At 32.6% G+C, this 25,952-nt stretch overlaps 7 protein-coding genes, 1 long non-coding RNA gene and 1 pseudogene across 9 annotated transcripts; 1 reads left to right on the top strand and 8 right to left on the bottom strand.

The window, feature by feature from the left end:
- Window positions 1–56: 56 nt before the first annotated feature.
- LOC123263105 lies at window positions 57–3,017 on the bottom strand. The gene is made up of 6 exons (XM_044725642.1): window positions 2,677–3,017; window positions 2,215–2,621; window positions 2,055–2,154; window positions 1,860–1,961; window positions 269–427; window positions 57–204 (listed from the first exon to the last, which is right to left on the bottom strand). The coding sequence occupies exons 1-6, from the start codon at window positions 2,959–2,961 to the stop codon at window positions 148–150; spliced, it is 1,110 nt and encodes a 369-aa protein (XP_044581577.1). The 5' UTR covers window positions 2,962–3,017; the 3' UTR covers window positions 57–147.
- A 1,015-nt stretch (window positions 3,018–4,032) lies between these two features.
- On the bottom strand, window positions 4,033–4,815 carry LOC123262944. Its single transcript, XM_044725444.1, has 3 exons — window positions 4,493–4,815; window positions 4,292–4,391; window positions 4,033–4,209 (listed from the first exon to the last, which is right to left on the bottom strand). Exons 1-3 carry the CDS (start codon window positions 4,777–4,779, stop codon window positions 4,198–4,200), a joined length of 399 nt encoding a protein of 132 aa, XP_044581379.1. The 5' UTR covers window positions 4,780–4,815; the 3' UTR covers window positions 4,033–4,197.
- Window positions 4,816–4,854: 39 nt separating this feature from the next.
- Window positions 4,855–9,585, bottom strand: LOC123262942. The gene is made up of 6 exons (XM_044725442.1): window positions 8,626–9,585; window positions 8,158–8,564; window positions 7,674–7,773; window positions 7,512–7,613; window positions 5,716–5,874; window positions 4,855–5,641 (listed from the first exon to the last, which is right to left on the bottom strand). Exons 1-6 carry the CDS (start codon window positions 8,929–8,931, stop codon window positions 5,585–5,587), a joined length of 1,131 nt encoding a protein of 376 aa, XP_044581377.1. The 5' UTR covers window positions 8,932–9,585; the 3' UTR covers window positions 4,855–5,584.
- Window positions 9,586–9,697: 112 nt separating this feature from the next.
- LOC123262941 lies at window positions 9,698–11,786 on the bottom strand. Its single transcript, XM_044725441.1, has 6 exons — window positions 11,144–11,786; window positions 10,667–11,073; window positions 10,340–10,439; window positions 10,180–10,281; window positions 9,961–10,119; window positions 9,698–9,877 (listed from the first exon to the last, which is right to left on the bottom strand). The coding sequence occupies exons 1-6, from the start codon at window positions 11,447–11,449 to the stop codon at window positions 9,821–9,823; spliced, it is 1,131 nt and encodes a 376-aa protein (XP_044581376.1). The 5' UTR covers window positions 11,450–11,786; the 3' UTR covers window positions 9,698–9,820.
- A 1,247-nt stretch (window positions 11,787–13,033) lies between these two features.
- Window positions 13,034–14,237, top strand: LOC123262945. The gene is made up of 2 exons (XR_006509059.1): window positions 13,034–13,153; window positions 13,384–14,237. It is a non-coding gene; the product is annotated as an uncharacterized LOC123262945 (long non-coding RNA).
- Window positions 14,238–14,447: 210 nt separating this feature from the next.
- Window positions 14,448–16,122, bottom strand: LOC123262940 (odorant receptor Or2-like). The gene is made up of 6 exons (XM_044725440.1): window positions 15,631–16,122; window positions 15,166–15,572; window positions 14,993–15,092; window positions 14,837–14,938; window positions 14,617–14,775; window positions 14,448–14,555 (listed from the first exon to the last, which is right to left on the bottom strand). Exons 1-6 carry the CDS (start codon window positions 15,922–15,924, stop codon window positions 14,484–14,486), a joined length of 1,134 nt encoding a protein of 377 aa, XP_044581375.1. The 5' UTR covers window positions 15,925–16,122; the 3' UTR covers window positions 14,448–14,483.
- Window positions 16,123–16,466: 344 nt separating this feature from the next.
- LOC123262938 lies at window positions 16,467–18,440 on the bottom strand. Its single transcript, XM_044725436.1, has 6 exons — window positions 17,754–18,440; window positions 17,288–17,694; window positions 17,115–17,214; window positions 16,952–17,053; window positions 16,732–16,890; window positions 16,467–16,670 (listed from the first exon to the last, which is right to left on the bottom strand). The coding sequence occupies exons 1-6, from the start codon at window positions 18,132–18,134 to the stop codon at window positions 16,599–16,601; spliced, it is 1,221 nt and encodes a 406-aa protein (XP_044581371.1). The 5' UTR covers window positions 18,135–18,440; the 3' UTR covers window positions 16,467–16,598.
- Window positions 18,441–18,587: 147 nt separating this feature from the next.
- Window positions 18,588–21,496, bottom strand: LOC123262775 (annotated as a pseudogene).
- A 1,389-nt stretch (window positions 21,497–22,885) lies between these two features.
- LOC123262939 (putative odorant receptor 92a) lies at window positions 22,886–24,965 on the bottom strand. Of its 2 annotated transcripts, none has more exons than XM_044725439.1 (5): window positions 24,466–24,965; window positions 23,625–24,001; window positions 23,432–23,531; window positions 23,271–23,372; window positions 22,886–23,119 (listed from the first exon to the last, which is right to left on the bottom strand). In XM_044725439.1, exons 1-5 carry the CDS (start codon window positions 24,805–24,807, stop codon window positions 22,898–22,900), a joined length of 1,143 nt encoding a protein of 380 aa, XP_044581374.1. In that variant the 5' UTR covers window positions 24,808–24,965; the 3' UTR covers window positions 22,886–22,897. The 2 variants fall into 2 exon arrangements, with proteins under 2 accessions (XP_044581374.1, XP_044581373.1); XM_044725438.1 differs by having other exon boundaries at window positions 23,595–24,001; window positions 24,466–24,961.
- Window positions 24,966–25,952: the final 987 nt, after the last annotated feature.

Below are 25,952 nucleotides of genomic sequence, written 5' to 3'. Positions count from 1 at the left end.
CCCGAGTTCACCAGAAGACAAAGGGTTTAAGTGTCTTAGTATAGACTTATACTAGCGGGAGCTATGGTGGCTTTATTTTCCTCTTTCGGTAATTTATTCTATGAAATTTTGCAAGTTGTATTACAAAATAGCGTAATTTTTCATTTTCTAGGAGTTTACTGCGACACGAATCGTCGCAAACGCGGAAAACGCCGCCGATAGAAACTGAAAATAAAAATTTGATTAATTATTAAGATTATTTTCATATTGTGATAAGAAATAAATTTACCGCTGCGTAGTATTCATTGGAAAGATTATTTAGGAGACCTGGGATGTTTATTATAACTGGTTTTTGGCTCCTGAGGAGAACTATGCTCCACATTTTTCTTACTTTTGGCTCGTGTTTCCAAGAAGAGCCGAAAATTTCTTCTGACAAGGTACTGCTCGACTATTAATAAATTTTTTTATTAAATTAGGTCTTAACAATTTAAAAAAAATTTTTTTTTAAGGTAAATTTATTTTAAATAATTTTTGAATTAATTTAACTAATTTTAAAGGCAGAATTAATTTTTTTTAATACGTAATCGTTTTATTTTGTAATTTTATGAAAAATTTTTAATTATTACATTTGATCAACAATTTAGAGGTGATAAAATAAATTTTAGTTCATAGAAAAAAATTTAATAATGCCAACTTTTTAATTTTGTAGTTTTTTATAAAATACATTTTAAAAATTCCTTAAAAATTTTTAAATCATGAAATTATTATTTTCATTTTTTAACATTAAGAAAAAAATCAAAATTTTCTTTTTTACTTATTTAATCCACAGATTCGGTAGAATCTGGCGCCAAGTTCCGTTCAAATCCGTTGTCAACGGAGCGCCAGACTACCGATTGTGTTTACTGTAAGCAGAACGGTATTTTGAGGTTGCAAAATTTTATTTAATTCTACGGTACTTTTTTTCCTCAATTGTATATTATAACAGTAATTCATACTTTATTTTACTGTTATTAATTAATTATATTCACTTATAACAATTAATCTACTTGAAATTACTAAATTTAATCAGCACAGACTATAGCAACGCAAAAATTTCGATCCTGACTTTTTCGATGGGCAAAGTGATCTGCCACAGACTAAATAATTCGAGAATGCATAGTAATCCTTCATTAGATGGGGAAACTACAGTTAAAAAAGATATTTCACAGCTTGCATCTACACCCGCCAGGGTGCGCTGGAATTATTTTTACATAAACGTAGCTTCAAGAGGATAGTTTGCTATAAAAAATTCAGTCAACGCGAGACTTAAGTTGGTACCAATTGAAAATTTTTATTATAATTACAAAAATACTAAAATCTGACCAAAACAGTTTCACTGTAAAAATCGCGCCAAGTCCACGTTCATAAGACTATTAAGAAAAAAATTTGTTTTTTTCTTTACAAAGATATAAAATAAAAATTAAAAATCCAAGTAACCGATATAATTGTTTATGATTTTCGGAAATTAAAAAAATTTTGTTGTAAATTTAAAAATTTAAAAATTTATGGAACGTACTTGGTGTGCGTCATTGTGTATTTCAAGTTTTTTAAAGTCTTGTAAATAAATTTTACGAATTTTATTAAAAGTAAAATATTTTGCAACCACGCACACTAAATACGTTACAAAATTTTTTTTAAATTTTTAAATTTACAACAAAATTTTTTTTAATTTCCGAAAATCATAAACAATTATATCGGTTACTTGGATTTTTTAATTTTTTTATTTTATATCTTTTGTAAAGAAAAACAAATTTTTTTTTCTTAATAGTCTTATGAACGTGGACTTGGCGCGATTTTTTTTACAGTGAAACTAATTTTGGTCAGATTGATTAATTACTTACAACAGTTATCAAATAATCAGCAGCCCAAGTACAGACATAAATATTAGCCGTAGTACTCATAACCATGATTCCAAATTGAACTTTAACAGCCAATGGTTCATTCTTATTTTCCCAAAAAATAAATATTAAAAAAAGCCATAAATACGCTTTAGATTATAAAAATATAATTTAAAAAAAAGAAAAGAAATTCCTTACTGAAATTAAAACAATACCTCCAAAAATCATTCCAATTTTGGTTACAGACACAGTAGAAAGCGCCATTATCCGAGTCGAAAGGATTAATTTATCTGCAAATCTAAAAAATAAAACATCAACAAAATAATCCAAAAAAACAATTTTAATATCAATTATTTACATTAACAAATCTTGATGTTTCTCAACAAAATGACACAGCTGGTCATGATTAACCACTGACTTACTTTCAGCACCAAGTAACTCAAACTTGCCGCTCAAGAACCAGATAAACAAGGCAGCTTGACAGTCGAGAGCCATCCCGGCGGAGCACTGGTAGCCGACAAAGCACTGATGTAAGTAAACAATCCTTGAAACTACTAGATTGTCCACCGAAAAAGGATAAATAGCATCAGTGGGAAATTTTTGGGTCAACACCAGAGGCCCAATTAGCATCGCAGTGGTCGTTAAATAATAACTGCAGGTCATAAAAAACTGAAACTTCCAGCACTTGTCAATTAATTTCTGCATAACTATTTTTTCCTGGTCGTTGGCTTTGTCCACGAACTGATCGACTATTGTTCCGAGTTCCTGAAAGGTTATTTTATCAATTTTTTTTAATTTTAGTAATAAATAAATTACAGACCTGCAGTTCCTCATGATAAATCCTCACGGTGATAACTTTCGCGACGTAATTAACGATACCGCAAATGAAAATTACGGACTTTATAATGATAAAAAAATTGTCCGAGTGTTGGATAATTGAAACGATTAGCGGCAGAAGAAGTGCGATGGATAAAAACACTGAAAAACACATGAATACTTTGAAGAGGAATAATCTTTTTCGCGGAGGCCAGGCGCATGTTAGGAATACTGTAAGCTTTGTGAACTTTATCGCTTTCTTGGGAGTCACTTGGACGTTAAGTCTCATATTGGCTGTTTTTAACGTTATCAGGTGTTACTTCAGAGGCCAGTCGCTTCATATTGATCAGGACGATTCTACAAAGTCTGAAAATACCCGACAATGCCCCTCCGTGTAACGAGAAGGCTTTGAATTAATAATTTTATCATACGCGGAAATAGTTAGCGCATATTATAGTCATATTTGCAGAACATATAATTTTAAACTCTCGTTAGTTATTATTTTAATAAGTGGCTTGGTATTGGAAACAAGGGGTTTGTCTGTAGTTTAGTCAGACGCTAGAGCTTTACTAACTATAAGCTTGTTATCGTAAGGAGGTGTTACGACAATTTATCTCTAATTTTATTTTAGAAATATTAATTGTATTTTTATTATAAAAAATAAAAATAATAAATTATTTATGTTACTAAATTTAATTATTTAAATATTGTAATTAACTTTCAAGATTTTTTGATAAATTTTTATAGAGTAAATTTATAATAAAAAATGAGAATTTTTTTTATAGAAATTTTTTTTCAATTTTCAATTTAAAAAAATGAAAAATTTGCTGCAGTATACATGAATAAATAAATAAATAAATAAATATTTAAACGAAAAATTAGCGATGTAATATGGTAAGTTAATTAAATAATAATTTATTAATATATTTTGTTAACTAATTTTATGAATAATTCAACTTTTATATGAAAATTAATTCATCTAAGAGTTGAAAACAGCCCTTAGTGCTGTAAAAATAGAAAACGCTGCCGAGAGGAACTGAAATAAATATTTTTTTGTAATTTTAAATTAAAATTAAAATTTTTTATCGAGAAAAAATTCAATTAAAAAATATTATTTTTATTATTGTAGAACTAATTTTTGCTTTTCAAAATGTTTTTTTTTCTCGAATTAAGATTTTTAATCAATGTAAAAATATATACCGATGAGTAATATTGATTAGAAAGTGTCTCTAAAAACCCAGGAATGTTTATCATGACAGGATGCTGCGCCCTATGGATGATAAGGACACAAGATTTTTTCATTTGCAGCGTCCACGTCCAGAACCTATCCAGCACCTTATTGGACACACCATAGCTCGTCTGAAAGGTTTGAACTTAGCTCATTGAAGTAATAAAAAAAAAAAAAGAAGACTCACGGGAGGGTAAAGAACCTTACAACGTCTATTAGACTGTCTGCTGGCCAGATGAATGTGTAAATATTAAGAGCGATAAAGCTAATCATTATGGTACACTGAATTTTTTCGAATCAACTTCCATTCTATTAATATAGTTACAGATTTAATTATTAACAATTAATAAATCCAAGTGCAATAATTAAATTAAATAAATATTTATTTAACTGATAGCAAAATAACCCCGGCACAAATCATAATGAATTTATTGATTGCGACCGAGGAGAAAATTACTGCACGAATTGGCGGAATTACTTTCTTGGTGAATCTAAAAATAATAAATATAACATTTTCAATTCGTCTAAAAATAAACATAAAATTCTTAAAAGCTTCAAAGTTATTTTAAAAAATTAATTAACATAATTTTACAGCAGTAAAGATTGATGGTTCCTGATAAACTGCACAAGCTGATGCTGGTTCTTGACATAATCCATCTGAATTATGAGCCCCTCAAACCGTACACACAAGTACCAGAGGTAAATCGCCATTTGAGAGTCAACAGCCACTCCAGCGGAGCACTGGTACCCGACCAAGATCTGATGTAAGCAAATAATAACCGCGATTGGAAAATTTTCCGTGGAAAAAGGGTACACTGCGTCTGTTGGAAATTTTTGCGGCTGCACCAAAGGCCCCAATATAAATGCCGTGGACGCCATGTAGGTCCCAAAAGTAACGAACAATTGAAATTTCCAGCACTTGTTAACAAATTTTTGGATTATTTTTCTGTCAACTTTCCCGGCATTCTCTACGAAATTTGTTACAGTCAATTGTAACTTCTGTAATACCACCGACAATTTTTATTTATTCTCAGAATAATATTAAAAATTTTTAAAATTTTAACAAACCTCAAATTCCTTCCCGTAAATTCTGACAATCACAACTTTCGCTACGTAATTAACCACGCTGCAAATGATGGACAATGCTTTCAACACCAAAAATAATTTCTCAATGTTTTCTATTATTGAAAAAACTAAGCCAATAAATAACGCTATACTTAACAGCACCGAAATCCATCTAAATATTTTGAACAACAAAAGCCTGAATTTTTTTGCGTCGGATAGCGCGAACATGTAAGCCAGGAGAACCGACGCCTTGGTGAATCTAATAGCCGTTTCTGGAGAAACAATTAATCTAGCCTTCATATTAATTAGCTCAGTTTATTAGCACGGCTGTCAGATAACGACTGCGGATGCATTAAAGTTACTTACCAGCTGAACCTCGAGCTTCTGAATAAATAATTACTATCGCGGAAGTTGTTAACGCACATTTCAAATCTTGTTATTATTTTAATTACAGGCTTAGAATCGTGTTCGGACCTTAGAAGCTACTTTAGTACGCTTTTTATAAGATTTTACTTTATTGTTACCGATTAGTACTGTGAAGAACATTGTCAGATAATTTTTAAGCATTGTAATATATTGTTTTAAGAGACAATAACATTTTTTGTAATTCATTTTTGAGTTAAGAGTTGACAACAGCGCGAATTGTTGCAAAACATGAAAACGCTGCCGATAAAAACTGAAATATGAGTAAGAATTATGAATAAAGGTACTTTATTAATTTCTGAAGCTATATATTATTTTTGAACTTACTGATGCGTAGTATTCGCTTGAAAGAGTAGCGAGAAGACCTGGAATGTTTATTACAATTGGCTTCTGGGCTCTGTGAATTATAAAAAGACACATCTTCTTCATTTTCAGGGAGTGACGGCTAAATACATTGAAAATTTCACTGGACATAGCTGCTCCCGACTGAAAAATTTAATTTTTAATGGAAAAAAGCTAATAAATTTAGTACACTGATATAAAAACAATCTTGATTCAAGAAACTTTTTTTCTTCAAAACTTGAACTCTTGAAACTAGATACACTGATAGAAGGATTTCTTAGTATTTAAAAAGATTTCTTTGTATTTAAGAAATCATTTCTTAAACATCATTTCTTAGTATTTAAAAAATATTTCTTAAATACAAAGAAATATTTCTTAAATACAAAGAAATATTTCTTAAGTATTAAGAAATATAACTACTAAGAAATATTTCTTAAATACAAAGAAATATTTCTTAAATACTAAGCAATATTTTTTAAATGCTAAGAAATGATGTTTAAAATATGATTTCTTAAATACAAAAGAAATCTTCTTAAATGCTAAGAAATCCTTCTATCAGTGTATAGATATATTTGTCTCTTGGTTCAAAATAGGCGATAACATTGATTATAGATGTTACCGACTTGTGTTAAGAATGGCTTTTTTTTTGAGTCATTAATTTACTTATTTCCAAGAAATAATTTTTAACTTCCCGCTAAGAAAATTGAAAATTTACAAAAATCGGGAAGTTATTGGTTTCACCCCGTTTTTCGAAAATCGAATTTTCAACGGATGTTGACGTTTTAAGGTCCTAGGAAGCCTCCCCGAATGTTTCCGCGATGATGTCCGTACGTCTGTATGTATGTGTGTGTGTGTGTGTGTGTGTGTATGTGTGTGTGTGTGTGTACGGCCGTATATAAACCTCTTATAACTTTTGAACGGCTTGACCGATTTCATCGCGGTTGGCACCATTCGAAAGGGCTTGACTAAACTTAGATTATGAGCATTATTTGGATCGATTTAAACCAGTAGATTTTGAGAAATCTCAAAAAAACTGCAAAAAAATTTTTTTTGAAATGTGGTTTTTTTGGAATAACTTTGAAACGGCTTGACCGATCAATTCTAAAAATAAATCAGCTCTTAACATAAAAAAAAAAACACGTCGATTTCCGCTAGCCTGGTCGAAATTGGTTAATTCGTTCGTGAGTTATCGTTAACGAAAAAAATCGAAAAAGTCGTTTTTTGGGAATTACTTTGAAATTCCTTGTTCGATAAATTTAAACTTAAAAGTTCTTCATGAGGCTTTGAATACTGCGTTAAATGCCACCAACCACAAAAAAATCGGTTCATTCATTCAAAAGTTATTGCGGTTTAAAAATTCGAAAAATAGTGTTTTATTCAACTTCTAGCAGATTTTTGAGCTCGAAGAGCTCAAAAACATAATAAGTGTCGGTTTGTGCGCTTAAGTATGAAATGAGCAGCGGGAAGTTGCAGGGATGGCTTTTAGGGTCAACCGTTTTCCTAATTTTTTTTTTTTTGGTATAACAATTAAATACTATTTAGTTTTTGAAATATACTTTGATGAATTATTTTAAGTTTTTTAATCGATAATGTTATTTTGATTGAAAAACTTAAATGTGTCGATTGAAGATAATATAGCTTTCAAGCCAAGAAAATCTAAATCAAGACAATAAATTCTTAAAGCAAAATAATAATTTGTCTTCCAAAATAAATTCTTAGATCAAGAAAATATCTCTTGAGTCAACATAAATTTTCTATCAGTGTATGATTATTTTCGTTACAATATTCATCAGATCATCTGCGGCCCAGGAGTATAAAAATGTGTTAAATGTTGAGGATATTGCTACCATAACGAACTGAAGTTTTACTAGAAGAGACTCGTCCTGAAAATATTTTTTTCCTTAATCAATTGGTGGTAAGTACTTATTTATTTTACATTTTACCGAAATTAAGAAAAACCCACTAGAAATCATTAAAATTTTCGTCACTGATATTGTTGTAAATGCTAGAGCGCGAATTGGCGGGATTAATTCGTCGGCAAATCTGAAAATATTCTTTTTTAATTTATAAAATAACAATATTAAATTTTTCATAGAAAATTTCAATGAATTTTTTCTAATCAAAAAATAATTTAATTTTGAGCAAATTAATTGAAATATAAAAAAAAATCAAATTTTTTAAAATATATAATAAATAGTATATTACACACCTGTGGCAAGAAAATGAGAAATGTCTCAGAACACATATATGTTGCCCGAGGCGAAGCCGAGGTCGACATATATGTGGTCTGAGATATTTATTATTTTCCTGCCATAGGTTTGTATACTATTTTTCTGTCCGACAGAGGCGGAAAGCGGCAATTTCGTTTAGCGCAGCGGGCCGAAAGTTGCCACTTTCCGCCTGGAGGGCAGAAAAATAATTACTCACGCTAGAATCTCTTGATGTTGTCTAATGTACCAACACAAATCCTCTCTTTTAGCTACTCGATTAATTTCAGACACAAGAATATCAAATTTAGCGTTGAGATACCACAAAAACAACGCTGCTTGCCCGTCCAAAACCATTCCAGCTGCGCAAAGATACGCAGCAAAGCCCTGATGAGCATAAATAATCCCAGCAACTACAGGATTGTCCACAGAAAAAGGATACACCGCGTCCGTAGGAAATTTCTGCGGCAGCACCAACGGCCCCACAATAATTCCCGTAGCTCCAATGTAGTAACAGAACACCATGAAAAATTGGAATTTCCAAAACTTGTCGACGTACTTTTGGAAAACTACCTTGCTAGAGTCACTTGCTTTCAGTATGAACTCATTCAACACAAATCTAAATTTCTAAAGGACACTTCGTATAAATCTAAGTAATTTTTTTTCTTTTAATTTAAAGAATACAAACCTCAAATTCTCGATGATACCTCGTGACAATTACAACCTTCGCAACATAATTGGCGAGAGCTGTCATACAAATCGCTGATTTTAAAATAATTAACATATCGTCGAGATAAATAACTATCGAAAATAAAAGCGGGAAAAATAATCCAAAGGATAAAAAAACAGATAGATACTTTCGGAGTCTGAAGGAAATTTTGGACTCGTCTCCCTGCGGGGGCCACATACAGGTCAGATAAACACTAACTTTTATAAACTTCACCGCTTTTTCCGGCGTTATTCTAAATCCGCGACTTTCAGTCGATAGTTTCATTTCTAGGCAAGTTGTGAACTCTTGCGCGAGTTTATTGAGACTGAGTGAGCTCCTGAAAGTTCTCCAGCGCCGAACAGTGAAAGGATGAATAAGTAATGACGCTAACGCGGAAATAGTTTATTCGAAAGGGTTGATACCATACATTTTAAATGTTGGAGTTAATAGAACCTATAATTAATGCTTTTAACCCTCGTTAGAAACTAAGATCGCTGTTATTCTAGTAACAAGCTACAATTTTCACGAAGGGTTATTGTTTTGCAACTTACTGCCAGTGAAATATAGAACAAAGTCTCGGTTAGTTACTAGGGTGCGTCAAAATTTAATCTTCGAAAGCAACCTTTTAAAATTGAAATTTTGAGCTTCGCTTTTAACAGGAGCTGTATTTGGACATTTCCTGACATATTTTGGTGTGTCATAATTTATTTAATATTCACAGAATTTTTTAATAGGAGTTTCGTTTGGCCAAATTTTGAAATTTTGAAATTCCAGAAAAATTGCTTCAACAAAACTCCTGTTAAACAATTATGTGAGCATCAAATAAATCCTGACACATCAAAATATCTTAAGAAATGCCCAAACCTAATTCCTGCTAAAAGCGAAACTCAAAATTACAATTTAAAAAGGTTGCTTTTAGAGATTAAATTTTGACGCACCCTATTAGTTACTCTAGTGTTATTATGACGTTAATTAATATTAAGAATATTATTCATGATGAAATTATCTGATAAAAAATTCTTTAAATAATTTTTAAATAAGAAACTAAATATTTCAAATTACTATTATCAATAATAGTTTATGCAAGTTATGTTTAACATTAATCAATAATTTTCAAGCATTGTAATATACTACTTCAACAGATATCAACATTTTTTTGTCATTCATTCCTGAATCAAGAGTTGATAACAGCGCGAATTGTTGCAAAGCACGAAAACGCTGTCGATAAAAACTGAAATAGGAGTAAAAACTATAAATAGATACTTTATTAATTTCTGGAGGTATTTATTTATTTATTTTTTTTTTTGAACTTACTGATGCGTAGTATTCGTTTGAAAGAGTAGCGAGAAGACCTGGAATGTTTATCACAATTGGCTTCTGGGCTCTGTGAATTGTTAAAAGACACATTTTCTTCATTTTCAGGGAGTGATGGCAAAATCCATTGAAAATTTCACTGGACAAGGCCGGTCCCGACTAAAAAAATCTAATTTTCAATAAAAAGAGCCACCAAATTTAGTATGATCATTTTCTTACAATATTTATCAGATCATCTGCGGCCCAGGAGTATAAAAATGTGTTAAATGTTGAGGATATTGCTACTATGACGAACTGAAGTTTCACTAGAAGAGTCTCGTCCTGAAAATATTTTTATTTAAACAATCGATGGTAAGTACTTATTTATTTTAAATTTTACCGAAATTAGGAAAAACCCACTAGAAATCATTAAAATTTTCGTCACTGATATTGATGTAAATGCAAGGGCGCGAATTGGTGGGATTAATTCGTCGGCAAATCTGAAAATATTAATCTAATAAATTTATTTATAATCAGTATTAATTTAATTATTCTCTGTGAAAGAATTCTCTGATATGACCATTGCCGATGATTTTATCCGTTTTAAATTTTTGTTTAATACGACATAATAATTAACGCAGAAAAATTTTAGAAGAAAAAATTATTTAAAAATAAAACAATTAAATATCATAAAATTTTTTCACATTTAAATAACTTCAATACCTACAATAGTATCTCTTGATGTTGTTTGATGCACCAGCACAAATCCTCTCTATTGATGACTCGCTTTATTTCCGACACAAGTATTTCAAATTTGGCATTGAGGTACCACATGAATAACGCTGCCTGTCCGTCCATAGCCAACCCCGTAGCGCACTGATAGGCAACAAAGCTCTGATGCGCATAAATTATTTTGGCAACAAGGGGATGCTCCACCGAAAACGGATACACCGCATCGTTGGGAAATTTTTGCGGGAGCACCAATGGACCCAATACTAATCCCCCAGCAGCAAAATACCAGCCGAAAACCATCAAAAATTGGAACTTCCAGCTCTTGTCGATGTATTTTTGGAAAACTAACATGCTTGAGTCACTTGCGTTCATTATAAACTCGTTCAACGTGGCCCCTAGTCTCTAATTACACAAACATCAACATTAATTAAATTTAAGTTAAATAAAAAATATGTTTACAATTGATACGAACCTCAAATTTTCTGTGATAGATCCTTATGATGAAAAATTTTATTAAAAAATTAATTGTTACCACCCCACATATAATTGATTTCAAAATGACTACCATGTCGTCGATGAAGTAAAACACTGAATTTATCAAAGGAAACAATAATCCCAGAGCTACCACAACCGAGAAACACATGAATAGTTTGAAAAAAACTTTTGACTTGCTTCTCAACGGCGGCCACATGCATAACAAAAAAACACTCATCTTAATATACTTGACGGCTTTTTCCGGCGTCATTTTAAAGCCGCGACTTCTAGTCGATACTTCCATTTCTAATCGAGCTGTTCTCTCTTGCGTGAGTTTATTAACAATAACCAGGCTCCTGAAGCTGCCAACCGCTTAGTAGTTAACGTATGAATAAGTAATGACGCTAACGCGGAAATAGTGTATTCGAAAGGGTTGATACCATACATTTTAAATGTTGGAGTTAATAGAACCTATAATTAATGCTTTTAACCCTCGTTAGAAACCGCGATCTCCTTTATTCTAACAATAAGCTTTGTTCCTTCGAATTTACTGCCGTTAGAACAAAGTTGCAGTTGGTTATTTTAGTCCCTAAGAATAATTTCTACAAGCCTTTGTATCTAAATCAATTCTACAAGACATTGTTAATTTAATCGTGTTTTACAGGTTTTTTTTTTTTCAAATTTGTAACTGCAATTTTCCCAATTTTTTTGGTTTTTTGAGATTTTTTTAATTTTTAAACGTTAACGGGGCACTGGGCTAATTAACGTTCAGATTTAGATTCAGTAAATTAAAATACAAAAGAATCATACTTGATCCGGGTCCACAAGAATTTTTTTTTGGATTCGAATTCAGTGGGTCAATATTCATTTCGATAGGTAGGTGCAATCCAAAGTACATACCACTTTTTTTTGTGTGCCGGAGTTATGTATGATCATATATTTTGGATATATTCTATGTAACAACTATATTTATTAGAATATTTGTCAGACAATTAAAAATTTTAAAAATTTAGGCATTATAACGATATCACAATATTTGATTATAAAAATATACAATGTTATAATTTTTTTTATCAACTGTTGTTTTATTAAAAAGTATAAAAATTACGATAAAATAGTGTCATTTATTGTTTTCTTGTAATTAATGAAATTTATCTCAGAAGCAATTTATTGAAAGGGTTCAGCTATCAACCTATCTTATAGAAAATTGAATTATTTACAAAAAAGGTCCTTTGCAATTTAGGTGTCAGATCAATAGTTTAGGAGAAAAAATCAAAAAACCACGACTTTTGAGCAAAAATTGAATGTACAATTTTTTACTGGCGAGGTAACTCATAAATTGGAAATAAACTGTCAGAGCTTTTAAAGAGGAAGGATTCCTCTACAACTTCTGCCCATGGTCAAATGAATATCATGAAATGTCGCTATGCTATAGATAATTTAAGCAAAAAAAATTATTTTAACGGGTTAATTATATGGGAAAACTTTAAATTCATCCAGCGAGTACTTAAAATTGAAATTAAGAACTATCCATTGGTGAGAATTTTTTTTTCTATGTTCAGAACAATATTTCGTCAATGGAGTGAGAAAAAAAAATAGTCGTCTCAAATGAAGCACCCTAATACTGATGTGTAATACTGAAGACAGAGACTTGGCATCACTCCACGTATGGATATCGTTGTGGGTAATTGAGATCGACGAATAACTCTCGTTGTTGTTCTTATCATATCAACGGAGCCTTTTATGCATTTGCTGTTGTAGACGTTTCAGCTGATTGCTTGACTCTGTAAGTTTTTTAATAAAAATTTCAAACTTAATTACACTTTATAATATTTATTTTATTTTCAAAATTAATGTATTAACTGTAACAGCTCTTATATAGTTTATGGAAATAAATAGAATATCATATTTACCACTTGGATAAGATTGTCAGCAGGCCAAGCATAGATAAAAAGCTCAAAACCTGCGTTCCCAACAATATTAGCAACCCGAAGCTTGACAGAAAAGGGTTGATTCTGTACAAATGATTAGTTTACTGCAATTACAAATCCTCTATATGAATTACTCACACTAATCAGCGCTAAGCATCCGGAAATGACTCCAATTGTCGTAGTCGCTATTGTAGCGAGAGTTATGTACTGAACTGCATGTTTAACTTCCTTAGCGTACCTACGGATCAATTGAAAAGATCCATTACTCGGAAAAAGCAATTAGCAGCATAATTAATTGCTTCTTTAGTTACCTGAGCACTTGCTGGTGCTTTTTGATGCAAGCTACCAAATCCCGTTCGCTGGAGACCTCCCGAACGTGGTAGCCCAGAACTTCAAACTTCACGCAAGTGAACCACAGCAAGATAGCGACCTGTAAGTCAATCGTGACAGCTGCCCCAATGAAAAATAGCGCTATTATCTGCTGCAAGTACAACGCGATTCGCAATGGTTCACTTTTAACAACAAACGGGTACGCTGTGTCTGTCGGATAAGGGTGAGACAGAAGGATAGGCTCAATTATGAACGCCAGACAGACTGCCCACATGCTGAGGTTCACAAAGACATGAAAGAACCCGCTCTTCTCGATGTACTTCTGCAGGCACTTTTTTTCTAGAGGGTTGGCGTTTCTTATAAAAGTTTCCATCTCGTGGTGCAGAAACTAAACCAAAAAAGTTAAAATTCGTTAAGAAGTCAGTGAGTATATAGTTTGATGCTTTACTTGAAGGCGATCAGACTGATATCGGCAAATCAGCAATTTCAGAAAAGCTTGACCTGATGCTCCGCTTTGACAAGCAGCTTTCACCATCACCAGCGAATCCTTGCGAAACACAAAGACAATGAAAAGCTAAACTGATATTCATCAATTTTAAATAAGTTTTTCTTCGCCGAGGGTGAGACTGTTTCTGATAATAAATGTTGCGATGTATGGAAAGGGTTTTACTTTTCTTTGTTCTGTGCTACTATATCTTTAAATTTATTCATTCACTTCAATGGAAGTGATATTGCAATTTTAGAATACTCTGCAACTCAATCGATTCAATAAGGTTATTTTAAATTGTTACAAATTGCATAATGTGTGAGTAAAACATTAAAATTTTTATGAAACGTATAACCTAAGAAAAAATGCGCTGATTTCGAAATTTTTTATATTATGCCGTTTTTATATATGGCTAAATTGAAGAATTTTTTCTAAAGAATACTTGTTTTTTTTTTTTTTTTTTTTTTTTTTTTTAAACAAAACGAAATACACTGATAAAACTTTTCAAACCACTTTGTTCTATTTTTTTATACAAATATATTTCCAAATAAACATTTTTGTTAAAAAAACTATTGTCTTTACTGATCTCTTTAATTTTCAGTCTCATGTGCTGCATAAACTGCTCTCAAAGTTGTAAAACACGAAAACGTGGTAGACAAAAACTGAAAAAATAAACTCTATAACATTCTGCACAAGTTCCAAAAGTAAATTAAGCAAACATACTGATGTGTAATAATGCAAACAAAGGCTCGGCATCACTCCACTGATGGTTATCATTACCGGAACCTGTGATCGATGAATAACGTTCATTTTCGTTCTCATCATACTAATTGGAGCGTTTGTCCATTTGCTGTTATAAACACTCCATCCAATGTCCTGGCTCTAAAGTAAGTTTTACATAAGTAATTTCATAAAGATTTATTCTGTAAGAACATGTACCAACTTTTTGAATAAGATTATCAGCAGGCCACGCGTAGATGAAGAGTTCTGAGGTTGCATTTCCAACAATATTAGCAACCCGAAGCTTGACAGATAAGGGTTGATGCTGTACAAATGATTAGTTTACTGCAATTACAAATCCTCCATATGAATTACTCACACTGATCAGCGCCAAGCATCCACAGATGACTCCAATTGTCGTAGTCGCTATTGTAGCAAGAGTTATGTACTGAACTGCATGTTTAACTTCCTTAGCGTACCTACCGATCAATTGAAAAGATCCATTACTCGGAGAAAGCAATTAGCAGCATAATTATTTGTTTCTTTAGTTACCAGAGCACTTGCTGGTGCTTTTTGATGCAAGATACCAATTCCCGTTCACTGGAGACCTCCCGAAAGTGGTGGCTCAGGACTTCAAACTTCACGCAAGTGAACCACAGCAAGGTAGCGACCTGGAAGTCAATCGTCAGAGCCGCCGCAATGAAACATAGCGCCATTATCTGCTGCAAGTATAACGCGATTCGCAATGGTTCACTTTTAACAACGAACGGGTACGCAGTGTCTGTTGGATAAGGGTGAGACAGAACGATAGGCTCGATTATGAACGCCAGACAGACTATCCACATGCTGACGCTCACAAAGACGTGGAAGAACCCACTCTTCTTAATGTATTTCTGCAGGCACTTTTTTTCTAGAGGGTTGGCATTTTTTATAAAAGTTTCCATCTCGTGGTGCAGAAACTAAACCAAAAAAGTTAAAATTCATTAAGAAGTCAGAAAGTATAGTTTGATGCTTTACTTGGAGGCGATCAGACTGAAATCGGCACACCAGTAACTTCAAAAGAGCTTGAGCTGACGCACTACTAAGACAAGCTGCTTTCACCATCACCAGCAAGTCGTTTCGATACACGAAGACACCGTTTGCTAGAGGCAAGAATAGCAACAGAATTGAAATGAATGCAGTCCACCAGCGAATGTTGAACCAAATTCGGCTCAACCTGTTCACTGACTTGGACAGTGGCCAGGAACTGACCAAGTAGACGTTCATTTTTGTGAAATTCACTGCTGCCTCGGGACTCGCTGAGAACTTCATTGTTTGATCAGAAGTTGCTCTTCTAGTTGCGGAAATGTGACTGAGGGTGATGACTTCACAAGACGGCGAAATGTGGGGGAAGAAAGGGAATCGGTTAAACTAACACCCCTCTGTTATTATAGGTGGTGAATATTATATATCTCTATTCATTCTTCCGCGAAATCAAGATGTATAATTATCGGGAGTATTAGCTTAAGGTTGGAGCCTACGGACAATGAAAAGCTAGACTGCTGTTCATCAATTTTAAATAAGTTTTCTTCGCCGAGGGTGAGACGGCTTCTAATAATAAATGTTGCGCTGTATGGAAAGGGTTTTACATTTCTTTGTTCCTTGCTGCTATATCTTTAAATTTCTTCAATAAAAGTGAATTTGAAATTATGGAATACTCAGTAACTCAATCGATTCAATGAGGTTATTTTAAATTGTTACAAATTGCATAATATGTGAGTAAAATATTAAAACTTTTATGCAAAGAATAACCTGCGAAAAAAAAGCTGATTTAACAATTTTTTACATCATGCAATTTTTATATATGGCCAAATCAAGGAATTCTTTTGAAAATATAATAAGATACTCTGATTAAACTTTTCAAATCACTTTGTTCTATTTTCCTATACAAATATATTTCAAAATAAACATTTTTATTAGAGAAACTATCATTACTACTGACCTCTTCAATTTTCAGTCTCATCTGCTGAATAAACTGCCCTCAAAGTTGTAAAATACGAAAACGTGGTAGACAAAAACTGAAAAAATAAAATCCATTAACTTCTGCACAAATTCCAAAAAGAAAATAAGCAAACATACTGATGTGTAATAATGCAAACAAAGGCTCGGCATCACTCCACTTATTGATATCATTACCGGAACCTGTGACCGATGAATAACGTTCATTGTTGTTTTCACCATACTAATTGGAGCGTTTATCCATTTGCTGTTATAAACACTCCATCCAATGTCCTGGCTCTAAAGTAAGTTTTACACAATTAATTTCATAAAGATATATTCTGTAAGAACATGTACCAACTTTTTGAATAAGATTATCAGCAGGCCACGCGTAGATGAAGAGTTCTGAGGTAGCATTTCCAACAATATTAGCGATGCGCAGTTTTACAGAAAATGGTTGATTCTGCAAACAAAGTATCTATTAGTTTATCAAGAAAAAGATTCTTTTTCCATGAATTACTTACACTGATTAACGTCAAGCATCCACAAATGACTCCAATTGTCGTAGTCGCTATCGTAGCAAGAGCTATGTAGTGAACTGCATTTTTAACTTCTTTAGCGTACCTACCGATCAATTGAAAAGATCCATTACTCGGAAAAAGCAATTAGCAGCAAAATTATTTGCTTCTTTAGTTACCAGAGCACTTGCTGGTGCTTTTTGATGCAAGATACCAATTCCCGTTCGCTGGAGACCTCTCGAAAATGGTGGCTCAGAACTTCAAACTTCACGCAAGTGAACCACAGCAAGGTAGCGACCTGGAAGTCAATCGTGAGAGCCGCTGCGATGAAAAATAGCGCCATTACTTGCTGCAAGTACAACGCGATTCGCAATGGTTCACTTTTAACAACAAACGGGTACGCTGTGTCTGTCGGATAAGGGTGAGACAGAAGGATAGGCTCAATTATGAACGCCAGACAGACTGCCCACATGCTGACGCTCACAAAGACGTGGAAGAACCCGCTCTTCTCGATGTATTTCTGCAGGCACTTTTTTTCTAGAGAGTCAGCGTTTTTTATAAACATTTCCATCTCTTGGTGCAGAAACTAAACCAAAAAAAGTTAAAATTCGTTAAGAAGTCAGTGAGTATAGTTTGAGGCTTTACTTGAAGGCGGTTAGACTGATATCGGCAGATCAGCAATTTCAGTAAAGCTTGACCTGATGCTCCGCTTTGACAAGCTGCTTTCACCATCACCAGCGAATCCTTACGAAACACAAAGACACCGTTTGTTAAGGGCAAAAACAGCAGCAGTAACGAAATGAATGCAGTCCACCAACGAATGCTGAACCAAATTTTGGTCACTCTGCTTACTGATTTAGACAGCGGCCAGGAACTGACCAAGTAGACGTTCATTTTGGTAAACCGCAGGGCTGCTTCGGGGGTTATCGACAACTTCATTCTGAGAAACTGAGGCTTGATACCGGAAGTTCGCTCTTTGCTAGCAGAGACTGAACTGACGTAAAAGCTCGTGGGGAGCTCCGTCATTGTAAAGTATAATTACCGTTGCTGAATATTGTATATCTTTGTGCTTTATCCAGTCTTCCTCGGAATCAAGAATGTATAATTATCGGGAATATAAACTTGAGGCTGGAGCCTACGGACAATGAATAGCCAGACTGGTATTCATTAATTTTAAATAAGTTTTCCTCGCCGAGGGTGAGACTGTTTCTAAAAATAAATGTTGCGATGTAAGAAAAGGGTTTTACTTTTCTTTGTTTTGTTATGAATTACATTCATATGTAGTAATGCATTGCTAGCAAAATTAATCAAAATTTATTTATACATAATAATTTTTACTTTACTAGTTGAGCTTTCTTTTGAATATAAATTCCCTCAGCTCTAACAGGGTTTTCCAAAAAAAAAAAAAAAAATAATCAGTTTTTTTGATACATCATAATATTTTCTAAACAACAGTTCGCTAGTTGTAAAAACAGTAATATTCAATCGTTTTCTATTTTAGCCAACATGACTCTAAGTGTCGTAAAGTAGGACAACGATTTGGAGAGAAACTGCAACAGATAATTAATAATTTGAATTATAAAAAAACTTTTGAATAAAAATTGCTTTTTTTTAGTACTGTAGCATAGTAGTTCAATGAAAGAGATGGAACAACTCCAGTGATAGATATGGTTAAAGGTTTGTTTGATCGTTGTATAATTATTTAAATTGACTGGTTTAGCTTTTTTGAATTTTTCAACCACTGAGAGCAGTAAATTTCCTATCCGATTTTCTCACTCTGGAATAAAATGTTCAAATAAAGTGTTCGGCTGCTCAATTTTAAAACGCAGTAACTAACATTTAGAAATTTCTTTTAATTTTTCTTATTAAAAAAAATTTTGCCTGCCAAATTGATGAATAATTTGATTTATGAATAGAAAATACTTGAATATAAATATTTTTAAGAAAAAATACTTGAAATTAAGGTCTAAAAGTTATAAAAAATGCAGCAATATTAAAAAAAAATTAGGTATAAAAATTTTGCAGTTACTGTGTTTTAAAATTGGGCAGCCGTGTTGTCCCTGTAAAAATATTTTTGGTGTGGGTTGATCTGGTCATATAGGGTACAAATTTTTTAAAAGAGTGAAAAAAATAATTTTTATTTCATTACTTAACATTTCAAAGTTAACTCTCTCATAGGGAGAGAATTTAGCGACCATGCGCCATCTGTTGGAAATTTTGAACACTATCTCCGGCCAAAAAATTATATATGACTGAATTAGGCCTAATATAAAAATGTCAGGACGTTTTTGCACTGATGTACACTCACCATTGTCCCCAGCATTTCCGATGGCCACGCTGTGACATACAGAAGCATAGAGAGCCCTCCAACGACAACCACAAACTGAAGCTTGACAACCGTCGGTTGGTTCTAATGTTTTAGAAATTTGAGTAAGTATGTAACAAATTTAAAAAAGGCCATTCGGCAGCCGAAATGGAAGTAGATTTTTCAAATAAAAAAAAATTGATTTTTAATAAAATAATATAATAACACTGATGATGTATAACTTAATTCATGAATTAAAAACAAAATTCAATAATAAATTTAACTATTTAGAACAAATTTTGGAAAAAAAAATTATCTTGTGAAGAAAAAGTTTCTCAAATATTTACCAAAGAATTGCACAGATTATAAGATTTGAATTATAAATGTCCAAATTTTAAGTAACTGCTTAGGAATAACATTTTCCAAGTTATTCAAAATTTTGCTACCGGATAAAATTTTAGTTGAAGAAAACAATGGTTAGAACTAATTTGTGACATATTTACTGTCAACCTACCCGAAAACATTACACGAAAGACTGATCAATATCGTTATTATTGAATTTACATCATGATTAAGCTATGATGTAGACAATAATTCTAAAACGGCTGCAACAGTAAACCTGTTTCATTAAACGAACTCTAAAAGGAGTAATATTGATCGAAACCAAAAACGTAACTCAAAACGTAACTTAAACTCAAAATTAAAATATCAAAAACGTAACTTAAACGTAACAAAAACTTAACGAAAAACGTAAACGTAAACGTAACTCAAACTGATCCCATATGCTTTCGTCATGTTCCTCTACATTGGAGCGCTGGCGGCTCAACCAGACCTAGGCATTCCACCCGGAAGTCTCAAAGGGTTAGACCAACGTCTCACATCAAACGAAACCGGGTGACTTATAGTCCCGCTCCTCGGTAACGCTGATTTACCCACATACTCTGCAACCTCCAAACTCAATAACTCAAAACTTACAATTCGAAACTCAAAACTAAAAATTCAAAACCCACAAACTCAAAATAACTCAATAAAACCCATAAATAACTCGACCTCTATATTTTCCAAAAACTTGACCCTAAAACTGACTCTAATTTCAAAAATCTCAAAAGCTCGACTGTAACTGTAACTCTCTAAATTAACACTAAAACTGTAGCTCCTCGTTCCTCGGCATCTACACTCGGACTCTACTCACTAAAGACTCGCTAAGAACTCACTGAAGGTTCGCTAAAGACTCACTTTTAATCCTCTCAATTATTTTCTATAAAATTTTGGCCTTGGAATATCGACTTAAAATCACAAAAAATCTGTTGGCGCTAGTGACGTTCATTTTAAATAGACCCCGGTCAAAAAAATAACGTCACAATATATATATATATAAATACATACATACATAAACTTTTGAACTATATATATTTTCTGACTCAACTCGACAAACTAAGTCAGAAAATGGCTAAATTTTTTAAAATTTGCGCCATGAGGACGGCTGCAATAGTTAGATTTTTGTAAAATCTACTAAAAACTACGGAAAAGTCTTACCCCGATAATATGAACGCCTCCCAAAATTACGGCCAATATCGTCATTATCACCGTGGTTGCTACTATATATTTTCCTGCTCTGATAACTTCTCCAATGAACCTGCAATTAAAAACACTGACATAAAGTACCGCCTAGAAATATTACATGAAATATATCGTAAATACCTGAGCAAAAATTGATGTTTACGAATGCACTTGTAAAGCTGTTTGTTGCAATCTATTTTTTTCATTTCCAGGCCAAGGATCTCCAGTCTTGCGACGGAATACCAAAGGAGCATCGCCAATTGACAGTCAATCGCGGTAATAGATGAGCAGAGAATTCCTGCGTACGCCTGATCGAAGTAGACAATCTCGTAAATCGGGTGGTTAGTCACAAGAAACGGATACTTGGCGTCTGTCGGAAATTTCTGAGGCAGAATTGCAGGACCTAGGATAACTCCAATGCTTCCTAACAGCGCGAAAACGTTCAAAGTAACGTGGACCATCCCACAATCTCTAATGTAACCCAAGAAGATTTCTCTTTCGTGATGCTGCACTTTTTACGTAAGTCTCCATTTCTCCTAGCAAATACTGTCAATAATTCTGATTACTGACAATTATTTTGGGTGGATATTTATTAGGGTGTCAAAAAAATTAAAAAAAATTCGTTACAGAATACCTTAATAAATTTTTTATCCAAATAAAATTAAAAAAATCTATCATTTTAAAAAATGTCCAACTTTAACTTGAATTAACTTTTGAAAAAGTGAATTTATTAAAAAATCATTTTTGAATTTTTTTATACACTGTATGTTATAAAAATGAAAAATGAAAAATTTTTTAAAGATAATTTAAAAGAAAAAATTATTTTTGAAATTTTTTATACACTCTAATTAAATAAATATTGAAACCTGAAATCGTTGATGCTGAAATTTGCACAGGAGCATTTTAATCATGCACTGAAAGCAAGCCACCGCTAAGCAGAGAGACTTTGTCAACTCAAGTACGTTTTTTCGATCAATGTATGCAGCGTATACTAGAGGAATCACTAGACACATTCCTAATATCCACGAAATCCACCATTTAATAGCGAACAATGCTTTTTGGCACCTGCGGACGTCTTTATAGGGGGGCCATGAGCACACCAAAATAGTTACGAATTTGGAATAGGCTATCGCGAACTCGGGATTAATTTCAAACATTACACATTCACTGTTACTTGACGAATTATTATTGACTCTAGTAGATATAAAGTTTAAAGTTAAAGGGGTTGTATTGACCCGGAGTTGTAAGTCTTTATGTGGCTTGTATATTACTGCCGAGGATTTGGTAACTGCGGCAGCGCGTTCGTCCCGAAGTTAATGCGTTAAATAATAATCGACGAAGGAATAGAGGATAAAGTTAATTATATCCGACACATACAGGTGGTTATTACTAAGTTGTACTGGCTATAGTGTTATTATGCAGTGAGATAATCATACGGTTAAATTTCTCCTGGATCTCCGCGTCTTTGTTATGGGTTTCAGCGACCTGAGCAGACCCTTAAATACTAACTGAGGTCATTTACAGACAGAATTTGTTGGCTTTTTTGTTTCGACAGTTGTTGCGTATAAAATTATGTAAAATTAAAGTTCAGTACAGTGAAATATTAAAAAAAAAAAAAGCGTTTAAAGTTTTGTGTTTGATAATGTTATTTCATCCCTTGTAGAAAAAATAAATGAAATATATTAAATCTATATTTAAATTGCACTTAAAATATATACAAAAATTGGTTATAATTATATTTTTTTATAAATATTTTTTCCCCATTCATTTTAAAAAACAATAATTTTTTATTATATTTTTCTTCCTAACGAATTTATGAAATAAATTAAAATAAATTGACAAGGATTAGGATAAAGGTTGTGAATAAAAAATAACTTTTATTATTATCTATTCAAATAATTTTCAACAGGCCACTTAAAAAAGTTTATTCCATTTTAGCCAATATAATACGAAGAGTTGTGAAGTAAGAAAATGTTTTTGACAAAAAAGTCGCATAGTAGTTTAACGATAACGCTGGAAATACTCCAGAAAGGGAAATTACTGCAGGTTTGTTCGATCTTTGTATAACAAACTCTATTCCTTTGTTTAGTTCTTTTGAATTTTTCAGCCATGGAGAATTGTAAATTGTCCAGCCGACGTTTTCGCACTGAAAAATCATTCTTAAATTAAAAAAAATATTGAGGAAAATTAAAACTCTCTTGGGTAAGAAAAAGTTTGATTAAGCCAAAAAGATCTTTTATATCTATAAATAAATAAATTTATTTATTTTCAGAGCCATTTTATTAATTATCACGTACCATTCTGGTGAGAATTTCCGAGGGCCAAGCAGTGACGTACAGTAGCATAGAAAATCCTCCAACAATGATCACAAATTGCAATTTAGCGATCAACGGTTCGTTCTACTATTAATGTCTTAATTAAAAATAATCAAAATTTATATTTTACTTCCAAATTTTACCCCGACAATATGAACGCCTCCCAGAATTACAGCCAGAGTCGTCATTATGACGGTAGTTGCGACCAAGCATCTTCCAGCTTTGATAGTTTCGTCGACAAACCTAAATTAAACATTTTATCGTTAAAAAAACAAAATGTTTTGTTGAAAAATTGATAAAAATTACCACAATAAATACTGATGCTTGCGAACGCACTCGTAAAATTGGCAAACGCTGGTTATCTTCTCCATTTCCAGGCTCAAGATGTCTAGCCTGGCGATCGAATACCAGAGCAGCATCGCGATTTGGCAGTCGATGGACCCGATCGAGGAGCAGAGAACCCCCGCGAAAGCTTGATGGACGTAAATAATCTCGTAATTCGGGTGAGTCTCCACGGAAAAAGGATACTTGGCTTCCGTTGGGAGCCTCTGGGGCAAGACAAGAGGCCCCAGAATCACCCCAATACTCGCTACCAGGGAACAAACGTTCAGAACCACGTGAACTAGTCCGCAGTTTTTTATGTAATTTAAGAAAATTTGTCTTTCGGACGGCACGCTAGCTTTTACGTATTCCTCCATTTCGTCAAGAAGAAACTGTTTGATAAATTTTTAAGCTTCAGAAATTTTAATAAGAAGTTTAGCTTTACTTATTATGACTTGATTTGTCCATATATAATTTTTTGATAAAAAATAATTCTAAAAACTTCCGACAGATGGCGTATGATCGCTAAATTATCTCGTAGAAAGAGAGTTAATTTTTTTGATATTATATTAGAACAAAAAAATTATTTTTTTAATATTTTTAAGAGCTTAATGAGTTATTAATTTATAGTTTTATCAATTTTTCTTCAAAATGACATGATACGAATTAAAAAAAAAATAATTATTGTAAAAAAATTTATTTTTTGTAGGTACGCATAATTTTTCTTTATTTTTGAGGCTTCAAAAATTTTTTTCAGAAATATTTTGCAATTTTTTGATCATAAAAAATTTTCCAAATTTTTAACAATTAAAATTGAAAGTCCAACCTGATGAATTTTTGAAAAAATAAATTTTACCTTGATTCGCTGATTCTGAAGCTTGCAAAAAAACATCTTGACCGCGCACTGCCCACAAGAAACCGCCAGGCAAAGAGATTTCGTGAATTCAAGCACATTTTTCCGATCAACAACTGCCGCGTAGATCAGAGGAACCACCAAAAAAATACCCAGCAGCCACGAGATCCACCATTTTACGTTAAATACCACCAAGTCGCGCTTACTCGAATTCCTCCCCGGCGGCCAAGAACAGACTAGCGTAACTGTTAACTTTGTATACGCAATCGCGAACTCCGGATCAACTTTAAACATTTTGTAGCCGTGGCTCCCCTTCGAGTGTTTGCTCACCAGAGGGAAGCTCATAAGCTATTCACGACTTTCTCACCCTATAATTTACCTGGAAAGCTTTATTTATATCTTCTATAGACAGCTAGAGTCTTTTTCAAAATATATTCTCGCGAAATCTCAAATTTTTCAGGAAAATTTCTTCCTAATTACTTTTTTGCAAATTTCTAAAAGCCACGAATTTTTGCGCGTTAATCATAAAATATTCTTATAAAAACAAACTTTTTTTCAATGAAAAATTAAACGATAAAATTTAAAAAAACTAGAGTTATATTTGATTGAGCCTGTACATGCACGGATAGAGTAATATTAAATAATAATTCACCTTTTGTATTACTTAATTGCTATGAAGGGGATGAATATCGGAATTTTTTTTTTCAAACACTGTAATTTTGTCTATTATTACAGTAAAAGCAAAATTTTAAAATCTTTCTCTAAGAGTTCATTTACCTTTCAAGTGAATAATAATTTTAAAATGAAGAATTTTTGGTTAAATATATTTTTTAAAGCCGGAAAAAAATTTAGTAGCTTTTTAAAATTATTAAAATAATTTTTTTTGGTGCATATATTAATTTTTTATCACTTAAAAAAATTTTAATTTTCGAATAAATTATATAATTATCATGAAATGATACTTAACGTTGTAAGGTAAAGAAGGAGGGCACATTTCCGACACTTGATAAGAATCAACAAATGGTAAGTTACCGACAGACGCTGCTGTGTGTTACTGTCGATAGGGTAGGCAAAAATTGTAATAATATTATCTAACTAGGGTGATAACACAATACATATTATTTTGAAACAACGATGCAACTGATAATACCGTCATTATAATTGATTAACCTGGTTGCACGCATGTAAAAGCAGCGAGGAATAAAACCAGACAACTAATCTGTGGACGGAGCTTAAAACAATAACGGGATATTGACGTGATATAACAGCAATAGATAATAAATAATAATTTATAATATTTTATTATCAAGGCAATAAATTCGGATGATGGATAATAAGTACGGTGACAGAATGGGAATGTGAATGTGAATATGATTCATAGTTGATTTGATGACATTAATTTTCCGAGTTTCCCAGATAGGCGCTCAATTTTGGATTCATTCTCGTTCTCGCAGCCTCTATTGCACGTACATCCGTGATTTACTCCGAAG

This window comes from Cotesia glomerata, linkage group LG4 (genome assembly GCF_020080835.1).
Source record: "Cotesia glomerata isolate CgM1 linkage group LG4, MPM_Cglom_v2.3, whole genome shotgun sequence".
Classification (NCBI taxonomy): Eukaryota; Metazoa; Arthropoda; class Insecta; order Hymenoptera; family Braconidae; genus Cotesia; species Cotesia glomerata.
The sequence above is the reverse complement of the archived record's forward strand: the minus strand, read 5'-3'. Positions and strand labels throughout refer to the sequence as shown.